The sequence below is a fragment of the Fukomys damarensis genome, unplaced genomic scaffold (genome assembly GCF_012274545.1).
Source record: "Fukomys damarensis isolate Sample0158 unplaced genomic scaffold, DMR_v1.0_HiC HiC_scaffold_4, whole genome shotgun sequence".
NCBI classification, from domain to species: domain Eukaryota; kingdom Metazoa; phylum Chordata; class Mammalia; order Rodentia; family Bathyergidae; genus Fukomys; species Fukomys damarensis.
In genome coordinates this window covers 43,288,681-43,311,397 of record NW_022900916.1, presented here as the reverse complement: position 1 = coordinate 43,311,397, position 22,717 = coordinate 43,288,681, and the positions used below count along the sequence as shown (strand labels likewise).

The following is a 22,717-nucleotide window of genomic DNA, read 5'->3' as shown; positions in this document are numbered from 1 at the left end:
GAGGGAAGTGATACAAAGAATCTTATTTGTGGAGTAGAAAGATGTCTATAGAATTGGGTAAAGTAGGACAAAATATTGGCAAGAAATAGAAGATAAAAGAAAAAAAGGAGAAAAAGAAAAAACTGTACAGAGAGGAAAAATAAGAGAGAGAAAGAAAGAAAATTTAAAAGGAGGAAGAGAAAAAAAATAAAGAAATAAAAAATAAAGAAATAAAAGAAGAAAAAGAGATATGAAGCAAGGCTGAAAGACAAAGGGAGATTATCTGAGGCACCAAACCAACAAACAATAATAATAATAATTTTTTAAAAAGCAAAAAAAAAAGGAAAACAAAGAATTTTTTCTGTGATTTCAAGGCTGTAGTTATCTTCTGGGGTCTACAGTTTTTTTGACAGAGTCCACTTCAAAGAGTGACTTTACTTTCAGTGGTAGACAAAGGAGGATGTTAGAGCCGAGACCCCTGCTGAATAAACACCAGCAAGTTGGCAGTAGGATTAGGGGAGGTTTCTGGTTCTGGGACTTTCAAATCTATGGAAATTCAGACTAATCCTGGCCTCTAGTCATGGGGTTAGGTCCTGAGTCATTTAGTTTACAACAATCTAGGTGTCTCTTGCTGTCCTGGCCATGGATAGGTTGTCCCTCACCCAGTCACTGTGGGAGTTAAATGGGAAACCCCTATATGAGGCCAACCTGAAGCTGCACTGAGTCCCAGATTCACTTAGCTCCTCCCTAGCGAAGATATGTTTTGTAAGCTTCATGGTACCCAATAAGCAAAAGTCTGTAAGAGACAAATAAAAATAATAAGCAAAAAGTCAAACACACTACTGGAGCAATTCACTTATCCACTGAAGAAGACTATAAGAGAAGAAGAATGAAAAAAACTACAATAAAACTAGAGGAAAAGTGACATAATGGCTGGAGAAAGAGCTTACCTATCAATAATTACCATGAATGTACATGAATTAAATTCTCCAGTTACAAAACATCGAGTCCCTCTGTTGATTAAAAAATAAAAACAACACTCAACTATATGTTTACAAGAAACTCACTTTACCTCCAGGGACACCAATAGACAAAAGTGTAGGAATGGAGTGCAGTATTGCATACTATGATAAATGTAATTTAGAAGAAAGCAGGAGTAGCCTTACTAGTACTGTGTATAGTAAAATTTAAAGCAGAAACAATAGAAAGAAAATAGATCATTATATAGTGATACAGAGATCAATTCTGCAAGAGAAAATAACATACAACATTAGAGCACCCAAATAGATACAGTATTAATAGGGATAAATGGAGAGTGATACTCTAACATAATACCAGTTTAGAACTAACTAGAGCACTCCAATTTCAGCAGTGGACATATGATTCAGAGAGAAAATCAACAATCATCTTTGTTAAATGGACCTTAGATCAAATGCACCTAAGAAACAGTTGTATTCAACAGCTGCTGAGGACATTTTCCTCAATAGTACATGAAACTCTCCTGGATAGATCACATGATAGGCCACTAAAAATTTTTTTAAAAACTGAAATAACATTAAATATCTTTTCTGGCCACAATGCAATAATTAAAAATCAACAAGGAAGGCTTTGACAGCTATCCAAATATATGGAAATTAAACAAGTTACATTTTCAACAGTCAATTTACCAAGGAAGAAATCTCCCCAAATTAAAAACAATTTGAAAAAGATGAAAATGTAATAAAAATACCAAAATCTATGGGATAAAATAAAAGCAGTACTAAGAAGACAATTTATGATGAGCAATGCCACATCAAAAAGGTAGAAAGATCTCAGGTAATCAACCTGTCATGGCATCATAAATATATAGAAAAAAAAGAAAAACCAAAAATTGAAATTACTGGAAGAAAAGAAATAGTAAAATTTAGAACAGAAATAAATGTAATAAAAGAAAATATCAATGCAAAAATACAGTAGATCCTTGACTTATGAACTGAATTTGTTCCTGAGGGCTGGTTGTAACTCAAGTTTGTCAACTGCCTTCAAAGTCTCTCTCCTGTACAACTTAAGGCCACTTTCTTCCAGGCAAATCTCAGTGTCCTTAGAGACACATTGGCCCAGGGTTTCTCAATTAACCTTACACAAAAGGATATGACAGTGTTTCTTTCAGAAACTTTTGGACGTATTTTGTATGTATGGACCAGGAATTGACCTCAGGACCTTGCACTTGCGAGGCAGGTAAAGCTCCACTGAGCTAAATCCCCAGCTCTTCCAAAACTTATTAAGGGTTAAGTCTGTATCTGAGATCATCTGGAAGCACAAGCGACTGGCATTCAGGTCGTAATTCAAGATTTGGTTCACAAGTTAAAACTAAAATTCTGGTCACCACTCAAGTTGTTCATATATGTTACATCAGGCATAATAATTCAAGGATATATTGCAAATAAAACAAAGAGCTGATTCTTTTTTGTTTGTTTGTTTTTTGAGACAGGGTCTCACTATGTAGTTGAGACTGAGCTGGAACTCACAATGTAGCCCAGGCTGGTCTCGAACTCACAACGATCCTCCCGCCTCAGCCTCCCAAGTGCTGGGATTACAGGCATGCGCCACCACGCCTGGCTAAGAGCTGGTTCTTCTAAAAGATAAACTAGACAATCCCTTAGCTAGATTCAGGGGGGTAGACAATGAGACAGAGAGACAGAGAAACAGACAAACACAGAGGCAGAGATAGGGAAAGGGAAAAGAAAATCAAGATGAAAAGTGGAATATTAAAACTGACACAACAGAAATACAAAAGATCATTATGGATGTGGACAACTAAATGCTAACAAATTTGATAATCTAAAAGAAATGGGCAAAGCCTTAGACACATACACCTTACCAAGTGTGCATCATAAGGACACAGAAAACTGAAAGAGGCCAATAATATTTAATGAGAATGAATTGGTGATAAGCTCAGGAGTTTGCTGAGCTGAATTCTACCAACCATTTAAATAAGAGATAATACCAATTCTCCTTACACTATTCCACAAAATAGAAAAGGATATGATTCTCTCCAGCACATTCTATGAGACCAGCATTACCCTGATACCAAAACCATATAAGGACACAGCACAAAAAGAAAACTAAGGCTAATATCCTTGATCCTAGCACACTGCATTAAAAACATTATGCATCAAGACTTGTCATGTAGAGGTACAAGATCCCAACAATGAATGTAACTGTACTGAATCCCTAAAATGTACCAATAAACTCAATTAAAGCTGAAAAAAAAAACATGCACTATAATCAACTGGGACTCATCCTTGGATGAGAAGAAAATTCAATATATATGAATCAATAAATATACGTGTATGCAAGCCTGGAAGAAAACAAGGAAAATTTTCAGGACATTGGAAAGGGAAAGGCTTTTTTTGGACAAGACTCCAGAGCACAGGAAATCGAAGTAAAAGTAGACAAAAAGCATTGTATAAAACTGAAAAGCTTCTGCATAGCAAGAACAGAATGCACAGTCAATGAATACATTTGATAAGAACATGAGGACCTGCATAACTAAATAGTAAAAATCCAAATCACCTTATTTAAAATGTACAATAGATCTAAATGGACATTTCTCAAAAGAAGACATAAAAATAGCCAAAAAGGACATGAAAGAATGCTCACTATCACTAATTATCAGGAAATGCAAACCCAAACCACATTGAGATATTACCTTATTCCAGTAAGAATGGCTAATATAAAAAAGACTAATGAGAACAGATTTTGTGATAATATGGAAAAGGATAACACTTGCACAATGTTGGGAAATTAGTGTAGCCATCATGGAAATGAGTATGGAGAGTTTGAAAAACGTTACAAATAGAACTACTGTCTCACTATTGGGTAATCCCACTATGGGTTATGTATCTAAATAAATTAAATTAATATGTTGGTGAGGTATCTGCACTCCCATATTCATTGTAGCAATAGTCACAATAACCAAGAAATGGAACCAACATAAGTATTTATCAACTTACGAATGGATAAAGAAAATGTGGTATACATATACAATAGAATCTTATTCAACCATCAAAAAGAATGAATTTCTGTCATTTGCAACAACATGGATGGGACTAGTGATCATTAAGAGAAATAATTCAGCCAAAAAAAGATATGTTCTATTATATGCGAGACACAAAAACAAAATAAACACCCCCCCCACAAAACTGATCTCATAGAAGTTGACAGTAGAATGATTATGAGACATCAGAGACCATGGAGGTGGGATGGCAACTGATCAATGGGTACCAAGTTACAGTTAGGTAGGAGCAAGAGGCTGTAATGTAGTATCCCAGAGTATGGTGACTAGATAACAACTGTGTATGTATATCATGAAAAGCTAGAAGAAAGGGTTTTCAAAGTTCATCAGAAAGAAAAGATAACTATTTAAAGGGATAAGTGAATTTAACCTGATTTAAACATTATGCACTATATACATGTATCAAACATCTTATGGAACACCATTAATATGTAAAAGTTTGCACTCACTTCGGCAGCAATATACTAATATGTAAAAATTTTTGTATCAGTTAAAAATACAAGAAAACTGATGAAAATGCTGATTATTACACGTAGAATCAAGAGCACATCATATTTCTTTGAATGGAGAAGAAGGCACATGACATTTCTGAAACTTTGGTAATCTTCAACAGAGATTTCTTTTTGGTAGTGGGGAATTGAACTCGGGTCCTTGTGCTTGCAAGGCAGGCCACCAAACCACTGAGCTAAATCCCTGGCCCAACAGAGATTTATCTATAGAACAACAAGCACAAAGGCATAATGACTGACTGACTCAGTGGCCCTGTCATAGACTTGTTGCTGAGGAGAGGTCAAAGGCTTATTCATGTCAGCTGGGGCAAAGAACTATAGCTACTTGGATTCATCAATGACCCTACACGGCATACTGCAGGGACCAGAAACACCATGAAGAGTTTGCACTCTAAAAAATCATGAAGTGAAAACTAATGAAGAAGATCACTTAGCTGAATAAAAGGTCATTCCACACCAACATGTCACATTGTTCCAATAACACAATAGACTTGATTTTTTAGTATTGTGAACAGAATTAATTTTTAAAATATTTTCTCTGTAAATGAAAATTTACCTTTTTATACACTACATTCACTCTTTTATCTGCAATGTTTTCTCTCAACTAAGGAGTACTTGGATAAAAACTGAGCAGTTCTCTGGAAATTTCAGCTTAGAGATCACAAACTTTGAATAACTTTTTGATTTAAAGTGTACTTCTGTAGGGTTTTAGAGATTCTAGCTAAGATTCCTTTTTTTTTCTCATTGAGTTTATTGGTACATTTTAGGTATACAGTACAGTTACATTCATTACTGGGATCTTGTACCTTTACATGACAGGTCTTGGTTCTCATTTTTTCCCCTTACCACTGCCCTCCCTTCACCCTCTCCTCCCTTCCATATTTACAAACACTTTATTTCCATTTTTTCATTTTATCATATTTTTTTCCCTTATTTCCTTTCCCCTACCCTTTCCACTTCCTCTGCACCTTTAGCCCTTTTCTTCCTATCTCACATTATCAATTATACCATTAGGATCTTATGTACAATTTCAGTTTTTCACACCAGAGAAACTATTCAGTATTTACACATGTATGACTCATTTATTCCATTTAAGAGTATATCCTCAATATGCATCCATTTTCCTATGAATGACTCTAATTTCTCATTCTTTATGGCTGAGTAGTATTCCATTTTATAGAAAAACCACATCTTTTTCATCCAGATTCCTTTGAAGAACTCTTATCGAGCTTAGTGATTGTATATGGGCAATTATTTCTATATGATGTGATTAGGAGAAAAGATAATTTAATAGTATCGAGAACACTATCTTAGTTTCAGTTTTACTATTGCTAGTCATTGCTCTATGATTTTTATGTCTTTTTTAAAATTTTGTTTTATTGTTTTGAGACAAGTTCTCACTATAGAGTTTAGGCTGGCCTTGAATTCACTATGTAGCCCAGGCTGCCCTTGAACTCATGGTGATCCTCCTGCCTCAGTCCCTCAAGTGCTAGGATTACAAGTGTGTGACACCATACCCAGGTTTCATGTCTATTGAGTCATTTAATCCTCATGACATTAGAGTAATGGTTTTTATTGTATTATACTTCATTTTAGGATAAGGAAACTTACCATACAGAGATCAAATCATACATCTGGGGAACCTGGATGGTGAGTGGTGAATCAAGGTCCTGGCAGGCAGCATTCTGTTTCTGTGCTTGTGAGTACTGCATTAGAAAAACAGTGATTTTGGTCTTTATTTTACTAGACTGATTCACTCTGTTCTGTGGCTATGTGTTACATCCACTGTTTTGCCATAAAGTAACTACTACACTGACCCTGGGGTTTGAGATGCAAGACGCCCATCTCCCCCTGTTTCTCACTTAACATAGATCTGTGTAATAGTGTAGGCTAATTTGTATCTACGAATAGGTGAGCCCAACATGCACTTTCCTCCCAACAGAGTTCGGACCTCAGAATGGTGCTCAGAGTCTCAAGTCTGATTAAACCCTTGAAATGGTAGATCTGTAAAGCTGTGGTAGTAATAAGCGATGTGGAATTTGGGGATGGCATGAGTTGCATACACCAGGGAGCATAAGTCGGTCCAGGAATCTGAGGTGAATGGAATGGACATTTTGGAGGAGTCAGTGGAAGTGGACATCCCTATGGAAGCCATCACGAGTGACCACTAATCATAAACAAGATGCAGCCAATTCTAGTGAGAACTTTGTCTGTAAAGTTCACAGAAACTAGATTAAAACTTCAATAAGGAGACAAATGAGAGGATATGCAATGAAAAACCAAGGTGATCTAGTTAAATTCTGAAATCACAGTTTAAAGACTGAAACGACTTAATTCATCTAAATTTGTTTAGATTAAGTGTTCTCCTTAGAAGAAAAACTGCAGCGAAAGAGTTAAATTATATGAAGACATAGAAAAACAGGAAGATAATTTCATTTTTTCACACATACACTGTACACTTTAGTTTTAATACACAGTAACATGGTCTTCTCAAAATGATTTTCCTTTTTGCGATAGGAGAGATGGAGAGGTACATTGTATAGGGAACTTATAATCATATTATTCAACATTACAAATGAAATAAAGCTCAGAGACATTTTCTGACTAACACAAGGTAAAATTGCAGGTTGTAATCCATTCTAAATTCTGACTTTTTTCATTTGGGCCACATTAAATCCATTTATGTGGTAATGAACTCTATCAAAACAATTACAAAAAGGTAGTCTCTACTATAAATACAAAAGTGGGCCATTGATTTAATAATGTGTTGTATTAATCATCTTTCTCACTGTTCTGCCAGAAAATTGAAACCCACAGCTTAAAAGAAAAGTGGCTTGGCTCATGGCTTCTAGGAACTCAGTCCATGGGTGGCTGGTTCCAAGGCGGATACATCATGATAGAAGGGCATGATGGAAGAAAGTTGCTCAATTTGTGGATGCTAGAAAGCAAGGAGGGAAGAGGAGAGTCAGGGAGAGAGGTGTACCGTCCAAAGATACATTCCCAGTAGTACACTTTTTTCAACCAGGCCACACTTCCACCAGCACATTTAGCTCTGAATTCATAAATGGCTCTATCCTACTGTTGAGTGTAGTTCCCCCAAACCCAACCATCTTTCAAAATCTCACATCTAAACATTTGAAACTTTTGAGGGGACATCCTAAATCCAAAGCGTAACACATATTAACACTCAGAAAATGAAGAGTAGGTTTATAAAGACATGAAGCTTTCTTATTATCAGAGACTATGAAAATAATCCAAGGGTTTTGTTTCATGCTCATTGTTTTGGATTTCATGGATTTTTTTTGAACTCGTCCTAATGTTTTGAGTAAAAAGCCCAGCAAGTCGGTTTGTATATATCTTGACAGGTTGAAAGAAGGATTTGTGGTTCTATGTTGATGAAATTCATTAGTATCATGGCTCAGATGGCAAGCTTGCTGAGTGAAAATGCATAGAATTTTGAGCAATTGCTGCTAAGAGTGAATAAAAGGCTAACTTCACCTTTGTTCATATTCAGTTTTTCTCCTCTAGTAATTTTGGGTGTGGAAATAGAGCTGTAGGAGGACATAATACCACATCAATTTATAACGGGCTAAAAAGAAGGAAAATAGAACTTCCAAAATTATTCTTACTCATTCTTTATGTGGTGTAAAAATAAAGACAAATTGGGAAACAACCACACCTAGTCATATAATTCTCTATTTTTATTTCCATTTTCCAAAACAGTATGTGGAAGAAGGACATGAACTAAATGTCTAGAGATAGAAGCAGAGAATATGTCATTTGAAAGGATGTTAGAATGCATATTGCCTGATGGAAGGGTTATGGCAAAAATTTTATTAGAAATTCCACTTTAATTGGAGACTATGATTCATGATTTGACATAGAAGGTGTTATATCTTTAGGCCAGGGAAAAAGAAAGAAAATAGTTTAGAGCTGATCTTCAGTAAATTTGGGGCTATTCCAGTCCTTCTTTTTCATAAATATTTTAAAATCAACTTTTCATGTATATATCTGCCTTCCAAATCAGTTGGGAATTTGATTGAAATTACTTTGCATTGGCAGATAAATTTAGAAGGAATTGACATTTTTACAATATTGAGTACCCTTGTCTATGGTTATAGCAGTTTTTGTTAGGTTTATTCTTAAGTATGACAGATTTTTTAAAAAATTCATTTTCTACTATTTTTAGAGGAATGCATACTAACTTTGCATACAAAACTTTGTTAAATTAATAATTTTAACTTTCTCATAGAAAATCATATTACATTTAAGTAATGATAGTATTTTGTTTTCATTCCAATTCTCATGCCTTTTATTTATTTTTCTGCTTTATTTTGTAATGTAGGCTGCCTGATTTATGCATGTTGTGATGGCATGTATTTTGATTTTATTCTTTATTAAAAAAAGAAAACTTTAACCTCAATCCAAATTCTAAATAACACTTCCACCAGCACATTTAGCTCTGAATTCATAAATGGCTCTATCCTACTGTTGAGTGTAGTTCCCCCAAACCCAACCATCTTTCAAAATCTCACATCTAAACATTTGAAACTTTTGAGGGGACATCCTAAATCCAAAGCGTAACACATATTAACACTCAGAAAATGAAGAGTAGGTTTATAAAGACATGAAGCTTTCTTATTATCAGAGACTATGAAAATAATCCAAGGGTTTTGTTTCATGCTCATTGTTTTGGATTTCATGGATTTTTTTTGAACTCGTCCTAATGTTTTGAGTAAAAAGCCCAGCAAGTCGGTTTGTATATATCTTGACAGGTTGAAAGAAGGATTTGTGGTTCTATGTTGATGAAATTCATTAGTATCATAGCTCAGATGGCAAGCTTGCTGAGTGAAAATGCATAGAATTTTGAGCAATTGCTGCTAAGAGTGAATAAAAGGCTAACTTCACCTTTGTTCATATTCAGTTTTTCTCCTCTAGTAATTTTGGGTGTGGAAATAGAGCTGTAGGAGGACATAATACCACATCAATTTATAACGGGCTAAAAAGAAGGAAAATAGAACTTCCAAAATTATTCTTACTCATTCTTTAATCCTGAGTTTGATCCCCAGAACCAATAAAATAAAATAAAATAAAACTATTTGTCATCTATACTTGAGTAAATTCAGGAAGTTGTATTTTAGGAATCAGTCTATTTCGCCTATATTTTTCCTTTGTTAGAATGAAATCCATATTTTCATATTATTGTTTTATGTTTCTCTTATAAGTGCCCATTTCTCATTTCCAATGTTCATTTCTGCTTTCCTTCTAACTTATCTTAATAGATCTTGCTAGGAGTTTTTCAGTTTTATTGCAGGGGACTGCAATATTGATTATGCCCAAAGTAGGCTAAGTAAGTAGCAGGTGAGACTGAAGAGTTCACCCCACAATTGGCTTGTTTATAGAAGCAAGTCCAGCTGAAGCATATGTGCAGAGGTCAGAGTAACTCGTACCTAAATGCTGTTCCTACAACTAAAGTCCTCTTACTAGAAGGGCAGTGTTCTAATTACTACCTTATATTTTGTCTATTCTGTTACTAATTCAAGAATACTTTGTTTTGTTCTTTACAGGGCTTGCTTACATTAATTTGAATAGAAACTGCCTGACTGCATCCTCAACAGGCTAAGTAAGTAGCAGGTGAGACTGAACAGTTAACCCCACAATTGGCTTGTTTATAGAAGCAAGTCCAGCTGAAGCATATGTGCAGAGGTCAGCGTAACTCGTACCTAAATGCTGTTCCTACAACTAAAGTCCTCTTACTAGAAGGGCAGTGTTCTAATTACTACCTTATATTTTGTCTATTCTGTTACTAATTCAAGAATGCTTTGTTTTGTTCTTTACAGGGCTTGCTTACATTAATTTGAATAGAAACTGCCTGACTGCATCCTCACCCATAGTATTGCTCTTGCACATAGCTTGCCTTTATCCCAATTGATTACTAAAAAAACAACAACAAAAAAAGTGTGGCTTACTAGCACCTTTTGCTAAAGCAGCTTTGGCCATTCTTGCACCCTGATTTCTGTTTCTTTTAGTTCAAATTTTTGCCCCCACTCCCCAGGCCTACATTGTACACTGAGTAGGAGACTGGAGCCAACTGCTGAGGTTTCTGGTAATGTTTCAGGGATTCCAGTATTTTATTACTCTTTCCAATAATAAATCTGTGACATTCTTGATCTTTCTTGATGTATCTTTTCTATTTTATTAGTCTATTAGCCCATAGTATTGCTCTTGCACATAGCTTGCCTTTACCCCAATTGATTACTAAAAAAAGAACAACAACAAAAAAAGTGTGGCTTACTAGCACCTTTTGCTAAAACAGCTTTGACCATCCTTGCACCCTGCTTTCTGTTTCTTTTAGTTCAAACTTTTGCCCCCACTCCCCAGGCCTACATTGTACACTGAGCAGGAGACTGGAGCCAACTGCCAAGGTTTCTGGTAATGTTTCAGGGATTCCCAGTATTTTATTACTCTTTTCAATAATAAATCTGTGACATTCTTGATCTTTCTTGATGTATCTTTTCTATTTTATTAGTCTATTCACCTTAATAATTTCTTGATATCTTATGTTTTATTTTACTTCTTCTTTTCTTGTGTTTCTCAGAAAGGCCTTAGTGAGATTTTGGTGATGAAAACTGAGTTCTTGTTAGTATCAAATCTTCATTCTTCCTTTCATTCTTAAAGCATATTCTCTGGTTATTTAATTCTGAATTGACAGTTCTTTGTTTCAGTACTTGAAGATACTCATTTCTTTCCCAAACTGATGATGGTTCACTCCAATTATATTTCCTTGTATGTTTTCTGCTTTCTTTTTACTTAGATCTTTTCTACTTTGATGTTCTATGATTCATTATCATGCAAGCAAATGTGGATTTCATATTTTATTTTTCTAATCTTGTTTTTGGATTCATCCTGCTTCCTGAACATCATAATTGCTTCTTTTGTATATATTTTAAAATGTTTTAGCTATTGTATTTTTAGTGATTTTTTTTCTCCCTTATTCTTTTTTATTATCTACTCCTGGGATTCTGATTAGTGTATACTACTTTTGTTATTCTAACTTGGATTTTCTTAACCACCATGTGTTCCAATTTTTTCCCTCTCTTTGTGCTATATTCTACTTAATATTTTTTAAACTGTCTTCACATCCACACTCTTGATTTTCTGGTTGTATAGTGGGCTATTTAATTAAGTTTTAAATTTTATTATACTCTTCATTTCTAAAATATCTATTTACACATTTTCAGATCTTTCTGCTCACTTTTCACAGTTTCTTGTTGCTTATTGTTTTATTTTCTATTGCTACCTTAACACGTTACTCCAATTTAATTGTTAAAAACAATGTTTTATCATTGTCTAAGAACTGTTTAGATTCAAATTCCAAAACAAGGCTGACAGAGCTAAAATCACTTTTCTTCAAGGCTGCATTACTTACTGAAAGAATAATTTGCTCTTAGGCTTATGCAGGTGGTTGGTAAAATTGAGTTTCACTCAGCTGTAGGACTGAATGTTCTGTTTCTCTGCTGAGTTTCATCCAGTGGTGACTTTTAGCCGCTCAAGGCTTCCTATACTCCTTGCCTTGAGATGTCTTTCACCTTCAGGTCTAGCTATGATGAGTTGTGTCCTTACTTTTTTGACTTCCTATTCTGCTTAATCTCTGTGCCCTTCTGCCTTTCTTTTCTGTTTTATGGTTTTACCTGGATGATATAGTACAGTTTCCTTATTTTAAGTTCCACTGATTAGTCATTCAATTCCATCTGTAATGTTTCTCCTTTAGAGTAAGACCTACGTGACCCTCTGAGCAATTGCAATGGGTAAAATTAAGAAGACATTTAAGTATTCACTTACCATGGTTACTATGTATCCAACACTTGATTTAGATTTTGAAACATTATACTTATTATATTATAGTTTGTACTTGATAATTATATCTGTTGTACTTGGGATTGTTTCCTTTGTTTATGTTGGCTCTTGTGCATTATGTTTTGCAGTTTGGGATTTGTGAATTTTCATTAAAATATCTTAGGAACTTTAATGTTAGCAATTTTTGAGTGCTATTTTGAAGAAGATATTCTTGGTTTTTCTAGGTGCTTGAGAATCATACAATCTTAGATTTTTGTTTTTTTTTTCGTACCAGGGATTGAACTTGGGCCCTTGCATTTGCAAGGCAAGCCAGTGGTGACTTTTAGCTGCTCAAGGCTTCCTATACTCCTTGCCTTGAGATGTCTTTCACCTTCAAGTCTAGCTATGATGAGTTGTTTCCTTCCTTTTTTGACTTCCTATTCTGCTTAATCTCTGTGCCCTTCTGCCTTTCTTTTCTGTTTTATGGTTTTACCTGGATGATATAGTACAGTTTCCTTATTTTAAGTTCCATTGATTAGTCATTTAATTCCATCTGTAATGTTCCTCCTTTAGAGTAAGACCTACGTGACCCTCTGAGCAATTGCAATGGATAAAATTAAGAAGACATTTAAGTATCCACTTACCATGGTTACTATATATCCAACACTTGATTTAGATTTTGAAACATTATACTTATTATATTATAGTTTGTACTTGATAATTATATCTGTTGTACTTGGGATTGTTTCCTTTGTTTATGTTGGCTCTTATACATTATGTTTTGCAGTTTGGGATTTGTGAATTTTCATTAAAATATCTTAGGAACTTTAATGTTAGCAATTTTTGAGTGCTATTTTGAAGAAGATATTCTTGGTTTTTCTAGGTGCTTGAGAATCATACAATTTCAGATTTTTGTTTTTTTTTTCGTACCAGGGATTGAACTTGGGCCCTTGCATTTGCAAGGCAGGCAGTGGAACCACTGAGCTAAATCCCCGGCCACAGAATGGTTTTAAAACAAAGTTTGTGGGGCTGGGGATTTAGCTCTGTGATTCCGGTGCCTACTTCTCAAGCACAAGGATTCGAGTTCTATTTCTGGTACAAAAAAACAACAAACACACAAAGTTTCTGGTTAAATTTTTCCTTCTTTTACTAGTATTAATTGTAGTATTTAAACTTGTGTGATTATACATTGTCAAGGGAGACTTCAACTCCTTTCATGACTACATGGGCCATAACACAAAAATTTTTCTGATGATTTCCCACTCTAGGGTGATTTTTTTTCTAGCTCACACTTTCACTGAGAATATGGTTCTTTGATCTCACAGCTCCAGTTCTCCATTCTATTCCTAATTTGATTGGTTCCAAGATTTTGCTCTTGTTCTTTGTTTCTTATATTTTTATTAAAACAGAAGTTCAAGATCTGTGGGAATTGAAAGTTACCATCTTTAGCTCTCATTTAAATGTCAAGATTCTTGTCTATACTTCCATTATTTTCTTGCCTATACAGTGGTGTCTGTTATACGATATATTTTATTATTAGGCCTCAAAAATATTTTTAATGGTATTTACTCCACAATACTATCAGTGAGAGTGAGGAAAGCTTTTAAACAAATAAAAGCTCTCATAGTTGGAAAAACCTTTTAAATTTCTGTCTAAGCTACATGCCATTCTTATTATTTATTCCTGGACTATCCTGGCCAACTTGTGCAATTTGGACATATGATTTTTATATTTGCATTTCTAGGACTTCTCTAGCAAATATTTTCTGAACTAAAGAGCCTCATTTGGTAATAATATGACTAAGACTACTCTGGAGTAATACTGTTAAATGTTCTCTTTTTTAGATTATGTTAGAGTAATAAAATTGACTGAATTTGTTTGGGTTTTCTCTTTCAGCACAACCCACCCTTGCTACCAATAAGAAAAACACCACATTTAATTTTGTAAAATCTGTACATTCAAGTAAAGATAATAGCTATGCATTGAAGAAACTAATACAATTTTGTAAAAGAAGTGTAATCACCAAGGCTCTTATCAAATATTTAGCTATGGCAGCAGTATACAAATCTATTTAATAATAATAATAATATATAATGCACATGTCAAAATACAATCAATGTGTCATGATATTTATTGTTTTGCCAGTGGTCTCTAATAATGTTAACTAGTAGCATTGGCTAAAAATCTATTTCCTTGCCTCCCAGGCTGAAAAGGAGAGAACAAATACTTGAACACTAGGTGAAAGAAGAGCACATATTTGAGAGAAAGGACATATGAATTGTGAAGGCACTGACATGCACAGCAGCAGCTGGTAGACCAAAGGGTGCCCATGTGCCAGTGGAGCCTTCCGAGTGCTTACAGGAGCAGACAGTAAATAGTCAGTTAGTGAAATTGCTACTCTAATCTAAACAAGAAAAGACCAGATCTTAAGTAAGATATTAGAATTTAAAGTGACAAAGATTTCTAGTTAAACTGTAGGTAATATTAAGATAATAACAAAAACAGTATCTCCTATGGAGTGGGAGGGCAAAGATGTGTTTGATCATGTGTTTAAAGTTGCTTTTAAGAAACTTCCCAAAACGCCATGCAACCCTCAAACTAAAAGAGCCGAAGGACTGGGATATAAATGGGACAAACGTGAAATTAAAAAGTCACCTTTGATATATCTACCAGGCATAAAGATGTAGCAAGAGAACTGTATGGATCAATTAAACCAATTTTCACCACGAGTTACTTTTCCGTGTTTTCCATTTGGCAGCAGTTGGAAATAATTCATTAAAATTATTGAAACAGAGATGCTTACATTGTTTCTGGAAACCCAAACTTATTCCTTATAATTTGAAAGGTTATTTTATTTTTTTACAGTGAAAATACACCCATAATATAATCCAATATAGCAGTGATACATTGAATGAGTAGAATAGAAGAGATACAATCAATGCCATGGATCATAAATAAATGTGTAACATAAAATGGGAAAAGGAACAAGAGCATAGGATGAACTTAGACAGATTTCACAATGCAGTATTATATTGTAAGCTTGATGTGTACAACCTTTCTCTGAAAATAATTGATTTTGTATGACTCGTATATAATGAATGAACATGACAATTACTCACCTAAATTTTAACATATAATATTTAAATATTTATGAAATATTCATTTAATTTCAATAATAATTTCATAAATAATTATTTGCAAAAACACCAGATTTGTAACATATATAAAGATACCTATGAAGATTAAAAATAACTCAGTTTTTTTTATCTTGTCTTCTGTTGTGTTTTGAATTTGAGAATTCTGTGATCTAAAGTCTCCATCTTTTATTTTTAATGATCATTTTATACATTATTCTAATTTTGGAATGCCAACAGGCTTTGTTGTTTTCCATATCTATTTTATTTGGTTTAATGTTTAATTCTTTTTCTTTTATCTCTATGGTTTGCTCAATGGTTTGAGCCATGATTTTTATCCTTTGTAAATATATAAAATTTAAATTTTTAAATTATTTATGTTCCAACCGATATTGCATTTCAATTTTGATAAAAGGATTCAAGACTTTTTTATTTCTATGCACATATTGATAATTTATTTCTTCTTTTTAGAGCTGAAATTCTACATTTCTAAAATAAGATAAAGTTGTACATATGCATAATTGTATGAACAGTTTTATGTTTAGCTATTCTTTCTAACTACCCTGTACTAATAGTACAAATCATATAGCTTGTTCATAGCTATCGAAAGCACATTTCTAAGTATAGATACCAGAAAAGTATGGAACATTAATCTACCAATTGGATCAAGTAGAAATTAATCATTACCTGTGAGTTTTCTGTGATTCAATGGTTCAATTATAAATTTAGAATTATGTACTAATTCAATTCAATTTTATGCTTTGTGTATTAAGAATAATCCTATTGAATTTTACTTAAGTCAGGAAATGAACATTTCATTAAACTTTTTTCTGCACCACCAGATGACCATGTCTTTATTTTTCAGCAAAGTCTTTGAACAACACTATAGAAATGATTTTTCCAAGTAGTTAATTAACTTGTATACTCTGTTGTTCTGTTTTTAATTTCACGGAAAGTTTCTGAGCTAACAAGTTAATGTTTGAAATGTTACACTGAACTCTAATTCTAAGGTAAAGCAAATGGCCTAACCTCTTTAAATGTCAAATTATAAATTATTCTAATGAGGAAGCAAGAAATGGACACTCCATGAGCAAAATTTCAAGCCTAGGCTTCTTGATGAAGGCACATAGATAGTCTGCCAACACAGCCCAGGAGAAATATGGACTCCAAGTTATGAAAGCAGGTTTTGCATGTTCATTGGAATCTCAGCAGCTATACTATGACTGATTTAATTTGTCATTAGTTATACACAAACATATGTTCCAATGAATTCTTAATGGTTCCATCAAAGTCACCAAGAGAAAGTAAAAAATTCTGTGCTTGTCATGGCACGGTTACATTACGAACTGTAGGAGCCCAGGATGGGTAAGTATAAAGGTCAAACATGGGTGAAATCCAGGTAAAGATGCCAAGCATCACCACCGCAACACCGAAGATATTAATACCAAGTCCAGCTTTAACCTTGAAAAGGAAAGAGCATAAATATTAGTCTTCCCAAAGGAAACCTCATAGGAAAGCTAAAATATGGTTGCAGAAAGATATGTCATATTCACCTACATCCTAAATGACTAGTTCACAATGTTATATTATTTCATGAAGCAATGAATTTCTCTCAAAATTACCAGAGAAAATCTGTCCCTAGTTAAATATCATTTCTTTAGACACTCGTGGAACACTGTTTCTTAAGAATATCCCTAAGTAATTCTGATGAGAGACAATCTTCATAAATATTTGCTCTTGTATATTAAGTTTGAATTTGAGTTTTATGCTTTTATATTTCAATGTATAAGTTTCAGGACACCATATAATAACTGTGCCCTTCATGGTCACTTAATTTTATTACTAATTTACCCTGAAATAATCTCTTACTAAAAATTTGTAATGCCACTTCTACTCTAGGTGTTCCCATATTTCTAGTTGGAGTCCATTAAACAATTTCAAAATTGCTTTTTCTCCATTAAAATAGAGATTGTCAAACTTCTGCTTTTCATGTCTTTGCTAATACAGTGTTGTTAGGCAACAACCATGTGTGTATGTTTCAATATTGTTTTTGGCTGCATTCATGGTGAAATAACAGAGTTGAGCATGTATTTTTGACAGAGATTATGGCGCACGGAGCCTCAACTATTAATTGTCTGGCCCTTTATTGACAGTGCTTGTCTGCTTGTGAATTCCCTGCATTAAAACATAGAACTGAAGAGTAAAAGGGGGTACACTTAACAATGATTATTACAGACACCCTCTTCTCTGTCCATGCAGGCCACTTATTTATTCCGGAATCATATTTTTATCTATTTTAACACACATATATAAAAGCATTGCATATGTACATTTTAAATAACAAAATGATTATTAGAAAATTTTATTTAATGAAAAAATATTATGTGATTTCTCAGTAGAAATATTTCCAGATTTTGTTGTTGTTGCTGGGATTCCTGAACAGCAGTCTGAGTGGAAGAAAGGAAGGAAGGTGGGGTGCCTTGGATCTATATTTTCATAGCAAGCTCATCAGATTTACTTTGGATATATTCTTGTTTGAATTACTTTAGAAATTGGTATTGAAGACTGGGTTAAGACTAGAGTATTCTAAAATTAGTTACTAACAACCACTACTTTAAATCTGGGGAAAATTTGCATGTTTTATCACTTAAATTTTCCAATATTACTGGCTCGTGCTTTTAGGTGCCATATTAGAATCAGGACAAGAAAGGTGCCTTTTCACCAGTCAGGCACTGAACCTAATGACTTATTCAAAGCAAATGTCATTAAATAAAATATTTGTGATAGCAAATCATGGTGCTGTTTGATTGCTGGATTTCATTATCAGTATTTCTTCCTTTTTCCTAGATCAGGTTGGATCCTGACCTTGACATGAGGAATTCAAGCTTTTGTGTTGAATGATTTTTTACTTTTCTTTCTCTATGCCATTGCTAATGCACTTGACATCTTCGTATTTGTGACTATAAATTCTAATATCATGTTCACTTCTTGGTATTACCCTTAAAAACCAGTTCTATGAGCAGTCACGCACATAACTACAGAAACAGAATTCATACTTTTCCCAAGGCACATTAGTGTGTAAAAGTTGAACCTATTCAAGATACACACACACATGCGCGTGCACACACACACACACATACACACATGTGTATAGTCTCTAGTAATAGTCTTTTAGCTAACTTACCATGTCAGTGACTTTCAGATGGCCATATGAAAAAACAATAGCATTGGGTGGATTTGCTACTGGTAGAAGGAATGCAAATGAGGTACACAGAGTAGAAGGCAGCAAAATAAGAAGAGGGTTCACTTGAATGGCTTCAGCCTATTGTAAAAGAAAAAAGAAATGGAAGTAAAATCTTGAAGGTAGGCACCAGATATTGAAATAAAAAAAAACTTCCTGAAGTAGGTTGAAACCTAATTATAGAAAACTGCACACAAGTGAAGTTATAACTTGAAGAGTATTGTTTAGAAAGGTTTCTTCCTCTTATTTACATGTTTTTTGTTGGCTATTTAAACATTAGAGTTCAGGTCATTTACAAAATAAGGTGTCAGTTATTCCAGAAACTAAGAACAGCAACCATTTATCATTTCATCCCAGGTACAGTGCTAAGTGTCTATGTATAGATACATTTATACATAATATATAAAATATTATAATTAATGATATATATTTTAAAGTTTTACAATCTTATGCGATAGCTACAATAATTAAAAAACAAAAACAAAAAAACAAAAAACAGATGAAGGCACAAGCCCAGAGAGGCTAAAGGGACTTATTCAAACATACAGCTAGCAAGCAGGAGATCTCAGGTAAGATCCTAGGTCCCTCTGGCTCTAGGGCTTCTAGTTATATCACCAACCTTATGGCTTCTATGACAAATGCAATTTAAAAATTTCTTAGGAATCACTACAGAAAATATATTCATATTCTTAATTAATCACCTCATTTTCTGACTTCCATCTTAAAAAAATAAAGAAAGGGAAAAAGACATTTTGCCAATATTTGTTTGTGAATATCAGCCTACATTTTCCTGGAGAAGCTCAAAGCCTCAACATATACCCTATAAACTGGAGGTAGAATAACTGCAGAAAGATAATTGCTCTTTCTCTCTTTCTGTTTTTCATTTTTGTTGTTGTTGTTGTTACCAGGGATCAAACTCTGGACTTTGTGTTTGCAAGGCAGGCAATGAAACCACTGAGCTAAATCCTTGGCCCTCTTTTTCTGCTTTTTATAAGACAAACTTTCTTAATACAAAAGGCTTTGCTTTCACCAACTAATTGCACCCTGATAAGAAAACATCATGCGTAAATTTGTTACTTGTGATAGGTAATGAAGTGTGGAGAAGACAAAATAGTCTTGTTCATTCTCTCTTAGTTTTAAAAAAAATCCTTCCCTAGGCAGTAGGGAATTGGGTCTAAAATGTTTAAACTTCAAGGGTAAGCCAAGCATGTCATTCATCTGCATACACTTTCATGAAGCTCTGCTCACAAATTTAGAACAATGTTCTGGGGAAAGAAGTGTGTTAGAAATCTAAATTTGTCAGGAAATGCTGAATCCAAAGTCTTAGAGCTGGAATGGATCTAGCATGACTCTGTCCTTTATTAGCAAATGAAAAAAAAGTAAAAAAACAACATGGTTAGAGAGAAGGTACACTGTTTACTTAAGAACAGAGAAAATAGTTCTCTTTAGTCAAGATTACCTAAAACCTTTAAAACAAATAAAGACTGCTCTGTATTTCTTATAGAGGACCCATTTAAGCCATACACGATTTTACACCACAGTACGAGAACTAGCCTCTCAAAGTCCAGTGAACACTACTCTTTGGATGAAGAGAACATGAATGTTGTGAATGAGATACTCACCAGTGGAGATAATACTGGAAGAAATATGGTAACAGTAGCTGGGTTGCTAGCTACCTCTGTCAAAGATGTGACAATCAAAGAACATATCAGAATTATTAGCCATAATGGCAATGAACCTAGAGGAGATAATTTATTTCCTATCCATGTAGATAGTCCTGACACCTAAAAAGCAAATTTAAAATATTTTTACTCATTCATAATTCATTTTAATCCAACACAATCTAATGCATAAGGATTCTTTATTCTAAGGTCTCAGTTTCTAATATAGGTGGCTTGGACATAGATGAGTTATCAGTCTTGTTTCAACATTATTAACGTGCTGTAGAAAGTTTGAAATTTCCAATTTTTTCCAGCTAAACTTAATTTTATATCATTAATATTTGTGAACATTATAGTAAGCCCTGCAGTACTATAGGCTTCAAGAGAGAAGCAACACTTGTGGTTTACCTCTCCCCAACCTAAATTCTGATATCCAGAAGCAAACACTTTAAACTCTTATAACCTATTATAGCTATGTTTCAGTATCATAATCTTTCAAAATCATGCATTTTTCCTAATTTTCAAATTTAGACATTATTTGCTGACTTTCTAATATGTTAGATGAGAATTTAGTTTTCTTACACCACAAACCCTACATATGTTTCCCACACAACACATATGCCCCTATACTCGTACACTGACAATTGTGATTAAATCAATATTTAATAGTAATCACGTGATTACACAAATATTGCCCACAGCTGAGCCACTTCGCATTATATTTACTTTCTTTTCTTTGTTTTCCCAGAAAATAGCTGTCTCATTCTTTTGTTTGTTTAGTTTTCTTTCACCAATCCATCATACTCTCAAATAAAACTGGAAAACTTCCCATAAATACACAGACATACCAGCTATTTCTTTTTTTTTTTTTAATGTTCCCTCATGGAGATGACTATCCTGGAATATTCTCTTCTCTTGCTCCATGTGAACTAGATGTTCTTTAAATCTACTCAACCATTGTTCTGGAACCTTATTTGTTACTACGAGTTCTCCTTTATGGAAATCCTTTCTTATTTACTCTGTCATGTGGAATCCACCCTTCCATAACTTCCTGAAAATTGGTATATGGAAGGTAAGTTATTTGAGTCTTTTATGCCTGAAAACTTTATTTTCTCTACTTTGATCCTTCAGCATTTGTAGGACTCTGAATTTGAAGTAATTGTCACTGAGTGGTCATTGATCTGAAGTCATTGATCCGTCTCCTGTGGTGCCCAGCAGAGCTCCTCATGCCTGATCACATGATATTTGCTGCATTGTATGTAGTCCAAAAATTTTGGCTGTGCTCAGCTTAGCAGGGGATTTTTTTTTTTTTGCTTTACTTTTCTAATGCAAGGGAAAATTTAACTTTTGTGAGATTATTTCATTGAGCTATTGTGTTTGTGAATCTTTATGCTTGTGTCAAACTAGTATCAATATTAGAAAAGCTTTAGTCACTCTCAATTCAAATATTGCCCGAACATCGCAGAGATGGGTACCAGATGTATTTGTGGTCTTGACTTACATTTTTTTGTTTGTTTTGGTCTTTTGTTTGTTTCTTTTTTGTTTTTATGGCTATAACTTTTACATGGCAAAACCCTACTATTTAACACAAATTCATTCTGAAATACATACACAGTACTTTAAAAATGGCTTTAGCCATGAGTGGTGGTAGATGCCTGTGACCTTAGCACTCTGCAAGTTGAGGCAGAAGTATTGCAAGTTCAAGCCAAGCCTGGACAACTTGGTAAACTCCATCTCTGTCTCAAAAAAAAGAATTCTGAGGATGTTGTTCAGTGCTAATGCCCTGGCTGTGATATCCAGTATTATAAAACAAAAATAAAACAAACAAAACTAGAATGGGCTTTATGTCTGATTAGATCACACAACATCATAGTCCCCTCTTTGGAGGCCCAGATTCTATTTCCATCCCCGAGTTTTCAGAATTCTACCTGAGTCCTTAGGTCTGGTCCCTGAGTAGTTTTCTCAAATAAAATCTCAACATCTTCATTTCTGAAAACTCTAGTAAAATTTTGTTTTGTTTTTAAAATAACCTTCCTTTCTTATTTTTAATTCTCTGCCAGAAACTTCTACTAGTTGTGCTATACATTTTTGGATCAATGCATTAGCATTTTCTTCTTTTAAATTTAAATTTAAACAGATTTTAAAATAAACTTCATTTTACCTTTTTGTTCTATTTCTGGTTTATGTTCAAGCTTTATCATTTAAGACTGCTGCTGAATGTTTTAAAACTTCTTTTATATTTCTAATTATCAGGGGCTCTTTCTGATTTTCTGCCTATTTCCATATATATATATATATAT

At 33.9% G+C, this 22,717-nt stretch overlaps 1 protein-coding gene across 1 annotated transcript in view; it reads right to left on the bottom strand.

Moving 5' to 3' along the window:
- Window positions 1-16,181: 16,181 nt before the first annotated feature.
- Slc13a1 (solute carrier family 13 member 1) overlaps window positions 16,182-22,717 on the bottom strand; it is a 94,843-nt gene continuing 88,307 nt past the window's right edge. The window contains exons 12-14 of the mRNA XM_010635378.3: window positions 20,379-20,540; window positions 18,700-18,837; window positions 16,182-16,976 (exon numbers count right to left, since the gene is read on the bottom strand). Coding sequence (XP_010633680.1) covers window positions 16,839-16,976; window positions 18,700-18,837; window positions 20,379-20,540 — 438 coding nt within the window. The 3' untranslated portion in view covers window positions 16,182-16,838. The remainder of the gene's footprint in view (window positions 16,977-18,699; window positions 18,838-20,378; window positions 20,541-22,717) is intronic.